At 37.7% G+C, this 19,070-nt stretch overlaps 1 protein-coding gene across 6 annotated transcripts in view; it reads right to left on the reverse strand.

The window, feature by feature from the left end:
* Positions 1–19,070, reverse strand: part of SORCS1 (sortilin related VPS10 domain containing receptor 1) — a 287,728-nt gene that overhangs the window by 79,549 nt on the left and 189,109 nt on the right. For all 6 annotated transcript variants that reach the window (XM_084525016.1, XM_084525015.1, XM_084525014.1 and 3 more), the window contains 2 exons: positions 18,734–18,807; positions 3,101–3,165 (listed from right to left, as the gene is read on the reverse strand). In XM_084525016.1, coding sequence (XP_084381142.1) covers positions 3,101–3,165; positions 18,734–18,807 — 139 coding nt within the window. The remainder of the gene's footprint in view (positions 1–3,100; positions 3,166–18,733; positions 18,808–19,070) is intronic.

The raw sequence follows: 19,070 nt of genomic DNA on the forward strand, positions 1-19,070 counted from the left end.
CAATGATTAGCCCTGCAAATCTGCCTCCATCAATACAATTTAATTGTACAGTCTTTACTCAGTTTGTTTAGTGTTACCTGCATCCTAGTTTGTTTACTGTTTCATCAGTGGATCATGAGGAGGACTTAAAAGGAGAATGTGAGCACAGGTACAGCACTGCCAGCCAGATCCTCAGCAAGTGTAAATCAACATTCCACTGAAGTTGCATTGATTTATACCTGCTAAGAGACTCCTATTTTGGTTCTTGTAAACCTTTTACATTATGTATATAAATACAATAAATAAAATGTACAGACAGACCGTAATCAGGGAGCAGAGACAGCAAGTTATTGGTATTCTAACAGGGAAAGCCCAATACTAAAGTTGTTGCTGATAGATGTTCTCAGGCAACCCTGCCAGGGAGATGGGCTAACACCATACTCTGCTGACATTTCTCCTTCTTTCACCTAAAGCTGCAGTTGTAGCATTCAGTTTCTGCTGGGGAAAAAAAAAAAAAAAAAAAAAAAGCCAGCAAAAGAGTGAGGTTGTTTTCCTATTTGTACTGAATGAAGCAGGTTTTTGTTTAGCCCTTATATTTCCACCTCTGGGTCTTTTATTTTACTGTATGTATTGTGCGGTTGCTTTCACACCACCTTCCTTTTCTTTCCTTCTTTCTCCCTGTCTTGTTTTGTCAAGTTTATCTTCACAAATTTAATCCCTTTATAGAATTTTTACACTTGGTTAACCATCAAAAGAGATCTCCCAAACAAACTATAAATAACTAAATGCAAGAATATACATTAAATAAATAAATAAATAATATTTTCAAATTTGCCTCACCTTGATAAAAAATGTATCTTTCTCACTTCAGCACACTTTACCTCATCACCCTACCAGCAGCAACACACCAGCTTCATTCCAGAGGAGAAAGGTTTGCTCATCAATTGGAGGGTTATGGTTACTTTTTCCAGGAAAGAGGAACAGATTTAGCACTTAGAATAAGGCTCTAGTAGCCAAGAGACCTGAATACACCAAATTGGTCATAGTAACAAGAGTTCCCCATGTTTTTACTCTCAGCTTGCTTCAGTCTCAAAGTCCCAAGACCTACAGTCCTCTGCCAGTGACCTGTGCTCCCTGGAAGAACTGGCAAAACACAGCATGCACTTACTGTCTTTTATTCCTGATAAGCTGGGGACCTCCTAATTCATGAGCAGAAATTTCAGCCCAATGGCTGGTTTGCAAGGGAGGTCACCACTGGCTGAAGGTTGGACAACACTGTTGAATTTATATTAGTAATTCCTTCACTGCCTAAACAGAGAAATGTAAGTCGTACAGCCTCTCAACTAAGCCAAAACAAGTGCACAGAATCAATTCCTAGAGCTCAGCTGATGAGCAATAATTTACTATTCCATAATTCTTCATTAACGTGCCTGCCTCCCCAGCAAGGCCAGATTCATCTACCTGATTTTTTTGTTTGCATGCTAAGACCTATACTAAAGCATATTAATTTGTTAAGCACTCAATAAATCTTTTGCAGAATTGTGTTACAGGTCTGCAAAATGTTCTTATTACATGTTAAGAACTAAAACAAGACTATTCATGGTGTTTGGAGCATGGCATCTTCTCTACCCAGTGTGAGCTGAACATCCCTCAAAAGGATCACCGTAACATAGCTCCTTAAACACTGATTGCAGCACTTTGTCTCAATGACCTCAAATTCCCATTGCATTATAAGATTAATGTTTTGTGCTGAATTAGACACTGTGCTACTCGAATCTTTCTTTCCCATTTAACGTGTCCTGAGAAATAGAAAGCTTCATGTCTCCAGCCTTGCCACCATGTTCAGGTAAGTGAAATTGAGAGGAGAAATAATAACCAGAGAACACAAATGATAAGAAATAGAGATAATAAATTCTTTCGCTTTTACTAATCTTGCATATCCTGAAATTGAAAGACCTTTAAAACTTTATGATTTCTATCACAACTGTTTCTTTTCAAAATTCATCTCCCAAAAAATTCTCTTTCATGCTGAATTTTAGTGAGTTAAAAAAAAAAATTATTACTTACTGTTACCTTTTCATACAGTTTTAAAGTTTCCAATGAGAGAATATACATTTTAAGTAACACCACTACATTTTGGGGTACAATTCAGGGAAGAATTTCATCCTTTTTTAAAGGAATTAATTGACTGCATCATTAATACTTACATATTGGAAATGGTACAAATCTGCTTGCTATGTTGCAATAAAATTGCTATTTACAGAAGAAACAATATGGAATTAAAATGATAGGATCCATGCCAGACAGGTTTTTAGTGTGATGCCTGCCTGAGGCAATCCACTGCTGTGGAAAAGAAATCCATGGAGGAAGATCTGCAAAGGCAGGGGAGCTCAAATAAAAACCTCGAGGAAGCACAGGTGGGAGGAGGAAAGGCCAGAGGGTGGCTCAGGGTGCCTGAGAGAATTTACAGCCAATTAAGAGAATATTTTGGAGTTGCAGGTAAATGCAGCTGCTGGAATGGAGAAAAGCACCTCAAGTGGCAAAGGAAGGGAGAATAGCTGATGAAAGTGAAGGACAATGACAGGACAAACAATAACAGTGAAGAATACATTCAGGGTGGTCATTAAAATATTTTTAATGCAAGAGAAATGAAGTGTTTTCAAATGTAGTACCTAAGGCAGAGTATCCCTGGTCTACTGAAACAATTTGGTACAGCTATGTACAAAATGATAGTACAATTTTTTTTGTGTGAAACAAACAGACAGGCTCTGTGACACAGGAACTTTTCTCCTATGAACAAAAATCATGTGGGGAAAAAAAAAAAAAAAAGAGAGAGAAAAAAAAAAAAAAAAAGAAAAATGCTGTATATTCTGATTCAATTACTGCTTATCACCTACTCTTCCTTTCCATATTATCTCCTTGTTTCACAGCCTGTTAATACCAACTTTTTTTCCAATCTTGGAACAACTTTTCTTCTGACAGACTTACCTTGGACAAGTCAAACCACTCATATTAAATGAGAGGATCAGTAAATACTCAGATCTCCATCATGATATTGTGTAGTTACAAGAATATGAGGGCAGTGCAGAATACCACAGTCTTAGGAAGCTGATGTACTTACGACCATCCACTGTCTTTGCCTCAAGGTGCACGAGATCTGGCTCTCTACCGGACCCCATCATAGACCTGCAAGAGGCAGATTGATGCAAATGCATTAAAGCAAGACATACCACAGGTGATATCTGGGACATTCATTTCACATGATTCTGTTTAGCTGGACCTAAACTCACACTTACAATTAAAAGCTGATCATTTTAAAAGCCTCTTGGAGTTTTCCGTAAAATAAACTTGAAAATTTGAAAAAAAAAAAAAAAGAAATCTACATTTTCAGTGGACTGATACCGTTGTACTTATGAGTTCTTTATTTTTGATGCATTTACTTCATTTCTACTCTCCACCTGGAGACTTGTTTCTCTTTTCATTGGCACCTGACCTTCTAGTGTATCCCCTGGTTTGATTGGTAAGATGTATTTCAGCTCAGGGTGGGATACAGCATACTTTAATTGATGAGATAACAGTGTTTGCCAGCATACTAATTATAGCTGTTCCTTTATATTTGACATTTTATGCGCATTTGCTTAATTGACACTCTTAATGATCAATATTCCCTCATTAATTAATAAATTTTAAAAATCCATTTCATTCTGAGACATTTTATCATTTCTGATCTAATAAAAACAGTGTTCCATTAATAAAAGAAATGTCAAATTGATTCAGAAAATGATCACTTGTTCACTCTGAATTAAGAAGTAACAGCATAAAGACACTGACCAAATAGGGGGTTTATGGATTCAGGCTTTGCTTCCTTTGCTGATGTTCCACTTCACCAGCACTGGTGGCCTTGACAACTTGCTGGGAGAGTCCAAATAGCCACTAGTTTGATGCATAGTCTGAATTACTGCATTACTGACTGCAGGTGGGTACCAACTCTGTTTTAAAGTAGCCTCAGTAGCGACTCTGACAATCAGTCTTGTTTCTAGTTTTAGCCCTGTCAAACAAGCGATAATCCTAGAAAATCCTAGGGTTAAACCTACAGTTTCATGTTAGCTGCCTGACCTCCAAGTTAATAGATGCATGAGTGAAGATAAACATTCATTTCCATTGATAGACAAATTAGATGTTGCTCTGTTCAAAGTCTCATTATTTTTCAGGAAATCAAAAATGAGGTTCAAACAGTGATTTAGACCTTAATTCAGTTCCCACTGACTGCAATCAGATGCAGCTCTAGTCCTTAATCATCATGTGCATTAACTAATAACCATTACAAAAATGTTAACTATAACAAGACTATCTGATTAATCCTTAGCTTCGCTGACAAAATCTGTAACAATTCTTTAGTAAAAAATCTTTTTTTTTTTTTTTTTTTCCCTTCAGTTCTCCTCTGCTGGGGACTTGAAAGTTTCAGAAAAGTCTAAGCTAGCATTGCTTTCACCTCTTTGCCATCTTTAAAAGCTCTTATAACATATTTTTTTTCTCCTAACCAATCAACATTTATTTAAAATTTCTGCTTCCTGATGATTGACACCAAGTGTGTGGGAAGGGAGCACCTTCCTAGGGCATTTTTCCTTCACCTACTATCATCAGTAGATTTAGGGTCAAAATGCTGGGCTTAATGGTTACAATACAGTTCAGGATAGATATATGCTAGTGACAAACAGCCCTAAAAATACAGAGGGATTAATCTTGTAATTTGGCATATCTCCTTTTTATCCTTGTTTATTCATCAGGCTTTAAGCACACCTGGAACTGGGCTATTCCATATAATACAGCTCAGCTTCTTCAGTGCACACCTCCTCCTGACCTGACACAGCCCTATGGGGATGTGAACTCATCAAAGAAAAAAGGATTATATTCCATGGACTTGAACACTTTGTCTCTTCAGAGACATGCAACTATGGTTTTCTTTCAGCAAAGAACTTGTTGCCTTAGTTAAAGCCTGCAAGCCTACAGTCAGGTGTTTCAAGAGTTGCTTTCTCACAGCTCTATTCTGACCCCAAGAAACACTTCTATTGCATCTATTATGGCAACAAGAAAAAAAAAGAAAAAAAAAAAAAAAGAGATATCTCACTGACAGAGGGAAAGTGATTGTCATTGATGTTTCCACTTCTGATATGAGCCATAATTTACATCAAACTCTGAAATGTCTTACCAGTAATGTATAAATATCTCAGTCCACCAACCCCAGAAAGTTAGAAGGCTACAGCTGTAGTGACCTGTGTATTACTTCATCTCATGCTAGGACAGCCAGTATTAGGATTGCAGAAGCTTCAGCTCAAGGCAGAATTAAGTCATCAATTGTACCAAGGATGGACAGGACAAGGTTGGCTGAAATATGACTCATGATAAACGTTATTCTTCTACTCAAGGGCTTCATTTCTTTTGATATTGTCTAACCCCCTACAAATTAGAAATGTGATGTGAAACTAAGAAGAAAACCACAGCCCAGAGAAGCTAAGGGAGTTTCTAAAGTCAAGCAGAACATCTGAGCTAGAGATAAGAATCACATCCACGTCTCTTTAGCTATATATCTTTCTTCCAACCCGAGAGAACACCCATTCCATCATTTCAATATAACAGGCCTAATTTATTTGTGACAGCACAAGGTCACAGTCAGGCCCTTGCATGATAACACTGGCCTGACAACAGTGATAGCAAAGAATAATCAGTTACAAAGGATGGGCAAAATATAAATACATACTTTCTCAAATCAGTATTAGATGTACTGGTATAGCTGCTATCCAGAAACATATTACCCACATCTAGATCCTGCTGAAGGCCTACTGTTCAGAAGATTTTAAATGTCACATTCATGCTGTCTTGTCCCATGGTAGCTCTGTGTATCCCTTCGTACTACCCGAAAAATCACATAAAGAAATATACACTTTACCCAGTTATATACTATAGACCTCTGAACTAACCAGCCTCAAATACCTCTGCAGGCAGTGCGGAGAAACAGTCAGTTTTGTATTGTGGTTCATCTGCACTGTTTTAGACATAAATTCATGAGAAGACAAACTTCATCCTAGAATGGACTGTTTCTCTCCAATGAGTATAAGATGTCTTGATATCTACAGGCATCCACATGTGAACAAATAAGTGCCCCAAAGCAGGTAACGCAACACACCTGCGGCACATATTTACTACCTAAATTTAAAAACATGAATTTTAGATAAACTATGGACTGTATATAAAGGGAAAAGACAAAAAAAAAAATCATCCTTAGCAGGTGAGCACCATGAAATTCTCCAAGCCTGAGTATCATTAAGTAATTGTGTTAAGCATTACTATGAAACAGAATGAATAAACATAACTTATTACAAGGAAATTCCAGTTCTGACTGATGACTGGGTTTAAATGTTCTTCTACCAAAACTAGAATGATCACTGAATACAATCTTACACATGGAAGAAGAAAATTACTTGCTGGATTTGCCCTAGATAACCCCAAAGCCTCAAACTCAATGTTTCAAACTTGAGACAACTTCCCATTCTACTTCAATACCTTTTGTGCACATAGTCCATGCAATGTGGTCAAAGTGCTCTTTGCAAGTTAAATAAGCAAGAGAAAAGTGTTGTGCGTTTAACAGCCTATAAACCAAGCACCCTACATAGAACAGGGGTACAGGTCAGAAATACTCTAAGACTCACTGAAGTACTGATTTCTTTCAGGTATTTCTCTGAAAATAAACAGCAAAAGCCTTGCCATGCCCTATTCTGAGCAACTTTTTTAGCTATGCTGGTAGCACTTTGTTCTCTTATTTCTTGGTTCTGTTCTTCCCTTTTAGCATCCATTCTCAAAGACCAATCTATCACATATACATCAACAAACTTTTCTTCTTGCATTTCTTTATGTTTTCAACTTATGGTAAAATACCAGCATGCCCTTTGTCTGTTCCTTTAATCTCACTCTTTCTGTAATACTCCCTGAAACTTCAGTATACCAGAGATATGCTAGCAACACCTTCTGTCCATTGTATTTTTCCAATTAGTTTTTTTTTTTTTTTTTTTTTTTTTTGTATTTTGTTGGTATAACTGTCTGGAAGTTTTGAAAGGAAAAAGAAGAAGAGAAAAAAAAATCTTTTAGGAAATGAGGATTTTAAAAAGCCAAGAGGAACATAAGTGACCCCCCTGCCTTTACAGAAGATGCTCATATTATGAAATATGTAACAATCTAACAGTCCTATTACAAGGTTGCTTTCTAAAATTTTAATTCCTGTCAAGTCTGCTAAGTAGTCATCTGCACTTGAGAGCTTTGCAAATCGATATCAGTGGCTGCAGCACAGTAATTGCTCTGAATGCAGATTCTACATCCACCATGAGAAGCAGAACAAGTAAAAGACCCAGAATCATCCTCTGCTTTAGAACTAGGTGAAAAAAAAAATATATAAATAAAAGCAGTCTGGCACTGCACATTGAAGGGCAAACCCTAGTTGGCATATTTCTGTTGTGACTGACCCCTTGTCATATCTTTGACTGACATATTACTAAAATCTTGTCTTCCTAGGCCTGTCAGCTCTTCACAGCCACAGAACTTGCCCAGAGAGTTTGTGGAGTCTACCTCTTTGGAGACCTTCAAAAGCCATCTGGACATGGTCCTGGGCAAGTTGCTCTAGATGGCCCAGATTGAGCAGGAGGGTTGACCAGAAGACCTCCAGAGGCTCATTCCAGTCTAAACCATTCTCTGATTCTGTGGAATTCAATAGAGCCCCTGTTATCCTGTGTTTCCATTTCTTCCACCTTTTTATTCACTGTTATAGGAAAAAGCAATTGTTTATGGCTGCTGGGAAAAGATAAAGCTTGCAAGGCGGTCAGACTACTCAGAACTACAGAAAGGCATCACTATGAAGACAGCAAAAACTTCCACATGGTGAACTTTTACTTTCAAAATATTCTTTTTCTTAAACAAAGTCAAAGCACCAGGCTATAAAGACTCCATCTCACTGCCATGTGCATTCTGAAAATCAGCTTTGGATACCTCTACTGTTGGATGCTTGACTTCAGACATAGTGACACAGTATGTGGGCCTACACACACAAGAAATATTATGGCAAACTTTTCATATGTATTCCATGTATTGTACACACACACAGCAAAGTTCAAATGTCTTTTAACCTCAGCAATAAATGACAACATTAGTTTAGAGAAGTCTCTGTGAAAATGGCCAAGAATTAAAGGCTGGAAATACATGTACATCCCTGGTAGTGTTCAAGGCCAGGTTGGATGGGGCTTTGGCCAACCTGATCTAGTCAGTGGCATCCCTGCCTATGACCGGGGTGTTGGAACTAGATGATCTTTAAGGTCCCTTCCCACCTGAGCCATGGTATAATTCTATGAACAGAAATTCTACTATCCCCTTTCCACAGGCAGAACCACTTCTACCGGTGCAAATGTAGTTCACTCATATTTATAGGGTCAGAGATGCTATGCAGCTTTCCAACATCTCAGATGAAATGAGTAAGTGCAGAACAAAACAAAACAAAACAAAAAAAAAAAAAAGGAAAGAAAATAAAATAAAAAATATCACTTATTCACTCAGAAAAGGATGGTAGATAACTGATAGATATCAGTGTGACTCAACTAAGGTGGATGGAATGAGATCCATGCAGTTCTGGCTATTTTGAGTTATCAGTACTGACTAAATGTAGGTAAACAGTGGCTGCAAAGCAATACCAGACAGAAATGTGATGCTTAGCTTGGAAAATCCAGTTTAACCCCTCTGTCATTCAAAATGCTCATTTGTCTATGTGCTCTCTCTCCACCTTGCCACAACTTATTCTGAATCTCTTTCTGGCCATTAGACGCCAGTTGAATTCTGCAGGTGAATTTGTGCTTAGCGTGATAGTTATTTTCAGATGGCTCCCGACGTTCAGCACCCCATCCTTGATTTGCGCACATCTCCTTCTCTACAAATACTGCAATGCACAGGAAAGATAATTAGCAGATTGGTGGAAGAGAGAACATGCTCTCAGAGATCTTTATGCCAAAGTTGTCCTATGAACATAAATATTCTAACAAGCTTTATCCTGTCACAATAGAGCCATAAAGTTGCTCTGTTCAGCACATGATAATGGCTTTGTAATTCAATTATTGGTAGAATTTGCCTTTAGGGATTTATCTTCCTTTAGCCTCAGCACTCATTCAAATTCCTTATCATAAATCTTACCAATGCAAAACCAGCTCCCCCACTGCCTCTGGAACACATTGTGCCACTTCATGTTAAAAAAGTGACAGCTTATTCCAGATTATTGAATTGCAGGTTTTTGTTTATAAGGTCGGAGTGCAAACAGCAACATCAGATGATATTTGTGCAGTCCTTGGTAGCATCATTTACTGGTTCCACTGATGCTTCTATACCACTCTAAGTCTTAATTGCCATTCATAAAAATAGTAACATGCAGCCCTGAACAGAGAGCTTTTTGTCCAGAGATACTTGACAATCAACCTTTAAGTAACCTTCCCTGCATGCAACTGATTTACTCGAGACTTATGGAAAAGTACAAGACCAGTAGAACAAGTCAGGAAAAGGGGTTGAGGAAAATTTTTCTTCTCAGCTTTATAGATAAACTCCACTGATTAGGCAAGAGCACAGGGACCTCTCTGATTTGACCAAGATCACACAGTTATGTGGCAGAGATAAAAACAGAACCTGAGAGTCCTCCAGGCTCCCTTTCCTTTTACTACCAAATTCACTCCATGAGGACTTTGCAGACATTCTCTGTTCCTTTTTTGCTCACAGGAGGCATTGAATCTGTCCCAGGGAGTTTAGTGAGAGAGGGAACTCTTGTGGTTTCTTTAGTTTAGTCTCTATTACATGAAGTTGTATAGATTTTACTCTTCCATGAACATTCTCTAGAGATTGCTTTCTAGCTTTTACATCTCTTAACCATTTTATTCTCATGACATGTTTTAGAAACAAAAGACCAGATTCCAGACAGACATAAATCAGTACTTCACTTCTTTATACTTGGCAAATAAATTTTCCCCTGATAATCATCTAATTAGATCTTCCCTGCTATATCTCTGTACCATTCTTTCTCACGTTGTCCTGTTAGGTGAAATGATATAATTTTGTGCAATTCAACTGGCAGCCACTGGGCCAAATCCACCCTGTGGAATGCTTTACTTGGTTTGTCACCTTTTATCTAGAGCTCATGGGAAACAACAATGCAATGAATAAATCCCAACTAGATAAACTCTTCTTAGTTGTCCCACCCTGCAACACTGATCCAGAAATGCAGGTGTCTGTTGCTGCCAACACTACAATAGATGAGTGGGCAAATAGAGGTAGAGGTGTGATTTCCAGGCCACTTGCACTCTCACCATCACTTTTAGCAACCACAGAGAAATAATATCCATAACCTTCCATCTGTGATGTTCATTTATCCCACAGCTTAATGGACAGTAGCAAATCAAGCCTTCCTTGCCACAGAACAGCTCTCTTTGGAAAGTTATGGAGGGGAAAGTTGGCTATAACTCTAAAATAGATGGATGTGAATTCTTAGCAGGGTAAGCATCCATTGCTGGTAACGCAGGTGGGAGGAATGTCTTAAAAACAGAATCTGATGTAAATGGATAAAATTTAGTTACCAGGATTAGATCATGATTTTAAGACTCTCCTGTCCTACATCTCTTTTTCACATACTGCAGGAGACTTAAATCATCTTCCTTGGAACTTGCTTGAAGAGAGGGGAGGAAGATACCCTGTAATTGTAGTCTCTGAACTCAGCTTCCTGATATCATGCACCAAATCTACCTGATTTACTGCTTCCCTGATGGTACAGTCTAATAGGGTCATGGCTTCCCACTCTGTTAATACATGTGTTTTTCATATCTTGTAGTGCTGCAACCCAGTCAGGATGCTCCAGAGGGGGGTCAGGAAGTCATATACAGCAAGAGGGTAAAGTCAACTCGGCTTAGACAGTATGCTTCTTATTAACCATACAACAGAAAATAGCAGTGAAACCTTCCTGACATAGATCCAAACAAATCCACAGCCAGCTTTACTATGCCACTGTTTTACTCCCCTTCAGGGGCTGTCCTTTATAGGTGTATACAAATAAACCAGCTTCTTTGTACAGTGCCTGTTGAAAACTGACATAGTTCAGGCTTCTGCTACTGAGGAACCCCCAAATGAAGCTTCTGAACCAGGTATATTGATGCCTGCCTAATTCTGCAGATCTTTAGTAGGGAGAAAGTGGAGAACTGGAGAGAAGTTAGAGCTCGTGGGAGGCCGTCCTCGTTTATAAAGTAACTCTGGATGATTGTTTTAAAATAAACCAGCTGAAATAGGAAAAACAAAATACACTAACCTATGTATCAATCAGAATAAGGTAGTTCAGTCCCAAAAGGCTTACTCAGGTGGAATATTCCTCTTCTCCTCCATCCTCCCTATTCATAATGGAAGGACAAGACTCTAAATGGAGGTGGGGCCCAGAGTCAGATGTTATTCAGTTATTACTTCTAGGATAACATTTGATATACTATTTTACTCCCATTTTTCCAGTTTTCATTAAAAAAATAAAAAAAAAAAATCAAAAAAGTCAAGAGCACACTCTCTCCACTTTCTCTCACAAGGTGGAACTATGCCAAACTAAGGTTTCGAGACTGAGGAGTTATATCTTACTCTGACAAATCTTGATTTGAGTAACTAGTTATCTCAACAGACTACTGAGACCAGAGGATATGTTTATTATAGACTTAGAGGACCAGAGTTTAATCAGCACCCTGCCCTGTGACTTTGGGCAATTTTCTCAGCCTTGCCCAAAGAAGAAAGATGTGTATTTTAGATCTCAGTTTCTTAAGAACTATGACTTATCAAAAATCCAAAGAATCTAAATGAGCTTTTAACAGCAACAGAAAATGATTCTGAATGTCTTTTTCTTTTTTCCTTGCTGATCCATGTGGGACTTGTCAGGTTGTGCCTCTCTGAAAGCCAGACAGGAATAAAATCCTGATTCCCAGCATAAATCTGAGAGGTTTCAACCTTCATTTGTAGCAAAAAAGATAGAGCTACTTCAGGGTCCAGCTGTCTGGTAACCATAAGCAGAGGTTTTCACTAAACCCTTTGAAATAGCATTAGGATCTTTAATGAACATTGCCAACTGAGATTACGCTTCCTTGTACTCTGGCTGGGTGTTATATTGATGTTTCTGGTGAGAAAATGTTAAGTTTCTGGGACACTGAATGGTGACCATATGCTGTAATATGTTGCTAGCCTTTAGATCATCTGTATCTTTAAGCTGGCAGTCATGAAACTAAAAAGAATATTAGCAAGGGAACAGCACCTTGTGTTACAGAGGCTTGGACCTTCAGTCTGACTTTCTCCCAAAGCCAAATTTCAATGGGAAGTAAATTTGCGGTGTTTGATTCAGGAAGGAATTTAAAATAAAAATAAATAATAAAAATAAATAATAATAATAATAATAAAACAGGGAAATCAAACAAAATTCACTACTTTTACTAGTCCCTATCAGCCAGCTGCTTAATTCAGATTCCCTGAAAACTGTCATAGGTGACATGCCTATCTGGCGTGTACTCATTTCCACCGTATTTAAGCTATGAAATATGTATTTTTTTTATTTAACTTTTTAGTACACTTCAATTCATCGGGTATGGCTTTTGTGTTAGATCAAGCAGATGATTTTCTGGTCAGGCTGTCACAATGCCCTTTGATTGGCATCTTCCCCATCAGCCTCCAGCAGTTGCCCTGCAGTGATTAAAAGGTCTTGTTCAGCAATACACAGCCTCATTTGTAAACAGCCCAGACACCATGCCATTTAAATTGCTTCAGCCCACCTGGGTAGGCGTGCAAATCTCACGAAGCCAAGATCTGACAAGTATGCTGGGACAGTTTGCCAGGCTCGCTCCAACTGCTTGAATATAATGGAGTTTTTAACAGGGCTTTTACAGGGCTTTGACACATTTTTTCCCTTGTTTTTCAGCTCTTTCAGCTGCTCCAATGAACACAGTCAGACCTTTTAAAATACAGTTTCTAACCTCCTCTGGAAAAGAAAAGATATATACTATATAATTCTTCTCTAAAGATTATCTTTCCTTGCCATTGCTCATAAAAGAAACACAAATATAGCCCTATCTACTCATCTCTCCTCCCAGCTGCTTACCAGTTTATCTTTTTCTCTCTTACAGTGTGTATGCCTATCTTTGTATTGTTTGAGGGGAAAAGTTAGTTGGCCTGTTTTGTTTGTTTTTTATAAACTTTGCATCCATTTTCTTCTCCTTCTCATTCTCAGAAAAACACAAGACAGTCAGAGTGGAGACATAGCAACTTCTTTTCCCAAACTGACATATCTACAGTAACATCGTTAAGGGACCATTAATATCATGGACACCTGACCCTATCAAAAATCAGATGCATTATGACATTTTTATTTCTAATCTGTTATGGCCATGTAATGCATGAAAGCCCTGAGCTGTAATTTTTCTTTGACTAAGACAGTCAGCTTCTTAAAGTATGGGATATTTCTTTTGTATTTCTTCTACTTAATTGTCTGTGTGAAATAACCAAATAAGTAAAGAAATTAATAACACTGATGCACCTAATGATTATAACTTGATATAATTTGCTACCTGGGTTTTTTCCATTGTTCACTGTATGCTTGTTTTTAAGACAATTTTATTATTTGACTTTTTTTCCTTGACTTTTTTTTTCAGATGTAGGTTATGATCAGAATTAGTTGAGAATCTTTTCATAAAATTTCCCATTTTAATAAAAGAATACATTTTAATGAGATTTTAAACTTTTATTATTATTATTATTTATTTTAATGCCAAATCTAATTGTGATATCTTGACTTACTAACCTTCATAAAATAATTTCTAGCTGAATGTATGACTTGATGAGATGAACAGAAAAAAAAAATCTAGTTTTTAATGATCAATTTTTGCTTGAATATTTTGGCCATTGCAAACTGTATGCACATTGACTAGGTTGTGTTTTTTTTTCAACCCTTGGTCCTGAATGTTTGGATTTGCTAGTCACAAGGTATCGCTGCTGAGCTTTGACTGCTTGACTGGACCACTTAAAGCAGGAAAAAAAAAAAAAAAAAGCAATTCCCAATATGATTGATTTGGCAATTGCCTTCACATTTGCATTCACTACAAACCAGAGTCTTTGCCAGCAAAATTCCAGGAATGTATGCTGAAAATCATCATGTATAACAAAAATAAACTGAGAAACATTTAGATAAAGCATTTATCCACCTTTCCTAACTATTATCTACTACATTCTCTTACCCTAATGCTGACCACATTAGGAAAAGCTATGCTATCAACAATAAGTCATGTACATCAACTTGTTTTTTCTGTATTACCCTGCTGAACTAATATTGCTTAGAATACTCCTTCCTAGCAATTAGGGTATTTTCGTACAGTACAGTTCCAGAATTACTAAGCACCTTTCTAACTTTAATGCATTTTTCTGTCACAGTACATTTAACAGCAAAATATCAAGAACCTGCCAGAGAAATAATAAAAAACATAAAAAATGTTGACACAGTGCAGAACCGCAGTGCCTTGAGGGTGTATGCATCGTAGATCCTTTTATGTTCCCATCAGGTACATAGGTTTGAATGCACTACGCTTTCCTCAATATATCACTTCCATGTATCTAGATTATGCAAACAGCTATGTGATAAGATACCCTAATTACAGCAATTATTAAAGATGATAGTTTTACTTTTCACTAAAGCCTGCCCAACACATATGCATGAACAAATGTGTCCTTACAACCTTTTAATGAGGTAGAGAATCAGAGATATCTTTTTCTTCCCTCCCCCTCTGCTTTTTTATTTTCAGTTGAGAAAATTCCAGTCACCTCATTTATAGGTTTGAGTTTTTCTGCTCATTCCCTCCATCCCTACCCCAATATGTTCCTCCACAGTGATATTACAATCTCTTCCATCACAAGCGTGGATGTCAAAGTATCGCTTACAGATGAAAATAGAAGAATGAAAAGAGGGTAACAGGTAAGCTCTGAAGAAACAAAGATCTTGTTTTCATGTTAATGACCATTTCATGAAATAGCTGATGCAAGAAGACAAAATACCTGTGAGCTGCAAGGAGCTGAGTTGTCTCTATACAAAGTGTTTTCTCAGAGTTATATAGAAGGCATCAACAGATTGTTTTAATGTTCTTAAATTTCTCTAAGATGGTAGTAGGAGGGGATCTTTCACAAACCAACCAAAAATAAGTGAATAAAAAATAAAATTATCTTGCAAACAGATATAAGAAATGTATCAGTAATGCATTAATGCATGAAGATATAAGAAATGCAGCTGCATTATAGTTTCTCTGACAGCATTTTCAGGCAGAGCCTTTTCAAAACTAAAACTAGTAAGCCCAATGATGTTTATTCACAAGACTTGGAGTGACCCACAAACTAGTTACAAAACCAACATAACAGAGTAAAATGTCAATTTAAATATCAGTGAGAAATCAGGAAAATGAATCTTTGCTTTCATCAATCATTCAAATCCTTTTAGAAGCCTTTAAAGATGTTCCTTCTCTGTTAAAAGAAGCAACATTAAGTAAATGCAGTCTCAAAAGCCTGATGTCAAAGCCTTTGCTTCATGTCTTCCTGATCTTAGTGATGTCCCAATTTAGACAGGCCTGGAACCATTCTGTGTTAAAGTAACTACTCAGCGCTCCTTAGATATTGGAATGTAGCCTTCATTTCCCACAAAGAATATATAGCCCTCACTCTCTTCACAATACAGTTGTTTTCTGGTGGATCCCTTCAAATCTGTATGATCTAGAGAAAGTATCAGGAACTGGAGAGAGAATCCCCACAATGTAATTTCCTTGGAAGTCGGTGACTTCAAGACATTGTCCTTTACTATTCATTTCTACCCTCAAGAGTAACTGGAAGTCAGCATTCTGACTTGTTTGATTAGACTCTGCATATTAATTCCCAAGCCCAAATGTATAATAATTTATTTTTTAAAAAGCAAATAACCCAGGGCAGAAAGTCAGGCTTGACCCAACTTGTACACCAGTACTGGCTATACAGATGTTGCTGTAGAAGTCTGGATTTTAATTTTTGATTTGCACCCTCTTATGTCCCAGTCTCCCTTTGTTTTCCTTGCAAGAGAAGTCAGCAGTGGCCATGCTCTGAGGGCAAAGGGTTGCTCTTCTGATTCAGCACTTCAGTGCTTCCTTTGTCCACAGGTACTTGGCTGCACAGAAAAGCCCAGTGTTGCTCCCTGTGGTATACATGTTCTGACAGTGGCCATATAATTGAAGCTGAGTGGGTTTGTATGTTTGTTTGTTTATTTGTTTTTATTGTGGTGAACACAATAAGTAAACCAGAATGAGATTTAACACTGTCTCCACAAGCTGTATTATTTTTAATTTTGATAATAGAAACACTACTTTACACTGAGGTTATATTATGCAAGGGACATTTTCTTCAAGGTGAAAATACAGGCTTGCAGTTTCATGTTTTGTTTATGGCTGTAGGGAATTAGATGGGTGGTTGGAACCTCTTTTCATCTTTTCATCTTACTCTTTGCCTTTGAAGCTCCAAGGCCTAGTTCTCTTATTTGTAAGGTTCTAAGAGGCCTTCAAAGTCTGAACTCTACAGAAAGGAAAAATGATCATTTTCATCATTATTCTTATTGTAGGCATCCATCAGCTCAATTTACAATAAACCACTACTATAACTAATGACGAGAAACTTCAAAAGGTTTGAAGTGAAGTACAGGACTAAGGGATACAGGAACAGGAACCTTCATTACACCTCTACGACCTTCTTCAGTCAGTACAATTTTGTTGTATGTCCCCAAAACTGGAGTTCCCAGTTTGAAGGACTTTCCACTTTTATTAGCCCAGAAACATGAAAAAGATGTAAGTGTGTGTGTGTATCTGACACTTTGAAACCCAGCTAGGAGCCCCATGGAAAAGAAGTAGGAGTAATAGATCTGTGTCTACACAAGCACACAAAAACAAGTTTAAGTTTAAAATGGAATTCAGTTTGTGAAAGTTTCAGATAACACAGGTTATGAGAAAGAATTAAAAATCAGGAGCAGCAAACAAAATCTGTGGTCTATATCCTTTGCAAACCAAATATTAATTCATTTTTGAAGTAAATTTGACCTAGAGCTCTTACTTCTTTCAGAAATTAAAAGAAAATATTTGACTGAACCTCTCTTGAATCTTGCTGTGTTCAAAACCTATGGAACTGGTACAAGCTTAGAGTTAGAAGCCACCAGGAGGATCTAATTTTAATCACCTGTTTCAGCTCCTCCTGATTTCAAAATGACTGTTGGATCTAAAGCTTCTCTTTTAAAGTCCAGATTCACAGGACAAGAGCCAACATCTTGTAGAGGTAGCTCAGAGATAGACTTCTGCCTCCATATACAGCTGATGAGAACTCTTGCAGATTGACATGCATTTTAAGCAAAAAGAGGAGTAATCCCAAATACTAATAAATAAACATTTTTTTATTTAGACTATCACAACCATACCTGTAGGAAAGCAGAACAGCATCTCCTTCATTCCTCAACTTTCTTTTCCACAGAAGTAGAAGTTATACTAATTGCTGTTCCATAGCAGGGTGTAGGGATGCATGTGTATGTGTTGGGGGTATTCAGATAAGCACTTTATGGAAACTGTGGTTACAGAGACTTACACCGTGTATGCAGATCACCGCTATGGAAAGCAAATGCAGGGAGTTCTGCCTACAGTCAGAAATATGAGTAGAGTTACCAGTACACCAGGATCCCTAGGTAGGTCTGTGATAGAGAAAATTGAATCAAAATACAAAGAAATTTGCTGAAAAACTGCAGACTAGAGGAAAGTTTGGTCCTACATCCAGGGATGATTTTTCATAGCTTGTTGTGTGGTTGTGACCACACAAATGTTGAAATCTGAAGTTAAAACATCCATTACGGACAACTGATGTATTAAAACTGAGAGATGATTAGATTCTAATTGTATAGTATAAGTTTATGCAGCAAAAATTTAAGCTTGCATCGGTGACAAAGAGATATTACACTTCTTTAAAGTCACTTTGGCAGCAAACTTCCAAACATTTCACCACTGATGTAACTGACTGACATTCAAAGATTCTGTAAAAGAATATGTGCAATACAGCTGATCCACAGAGCTTGAAATCTGAATGGAAATTTTGGGTTGACAGCTTAGAAGCAATACTGCACAGTGATTTAAGCTCACACTGAGGAAGTGTGTGTGCTTAGTTCAATGGCCATTAACTTATGCTCAGGGACTGGACTTGGTCTAACAGCAGTTAGAAGCACAACAGCCACTGGAGTTGAGGATGCCCACTGTTACCCATGCTAGAAATGTTAGTGTCTTCAGAGACTCCAAGACTTGCACTCTGAGTGCAAGCAAGCTTATGCTGAATTTTAGGCTTAAACTCAAAACGTTCACAGAAAATTGCAAAACTCTCCCCTCCCAAATCAATGCTTTCTTCAGACTGTTACACAGGATATTTCGGTTGTTCATCATCCTTAGATCAAAGACCCCACTTTCAAGTGCTGTATAAACACAGAACAGGAGGAATAATGCCCCTTTCATACCAGTTCAAAGTAAATAACTAGATACTGACAGGACTGCAGACTGTACTCAGCCACACTGCCTTCAAACGCCCTTTGCAAGGTCTCTGTACATATTGGGAAGCTGTGTCTGGGAAATGAGAGAAAGGTTTTTGCTCTTACCAGTAGAACCTGTTTGGTGTGACTCCCTCGTGAAGAAGCAGCCATCTTCTGCCAAACTCCACTGAACTGAATAACTGGGGACAAAAACAAACAGTCATGAATCTCAGTAAAAGACAGATAATAGAGAAATTAATCTGAAGAAGCCTGCATCACTTCTGAGACAGTGGCCTGGGTTTTTTTTCTTCTCCCAGTCTCTGATTGACATGTCTGGGAGAGCTGAAAAGTGTCTGTGGTGACTTTTACAGCAGAAACAATACCAAGCTGTGCAGCATGGGATGCAAATGTTGTTACCTTAGGGATCGCTATGTGGGCACACCCAGCTACCTGCCATAACTGA

This window comes from Aythya ferina (assembly GCF_964211825.1).
Source record: "Aythya ferina genome assembly, chromosome: 7".
Taxonomy (NCBI): domain Eukaryota; kingdom Metazoa; phylum Chordata; class Aves; order Anseriformes; family Anatidae; genus Aythya; species Aythya ferina.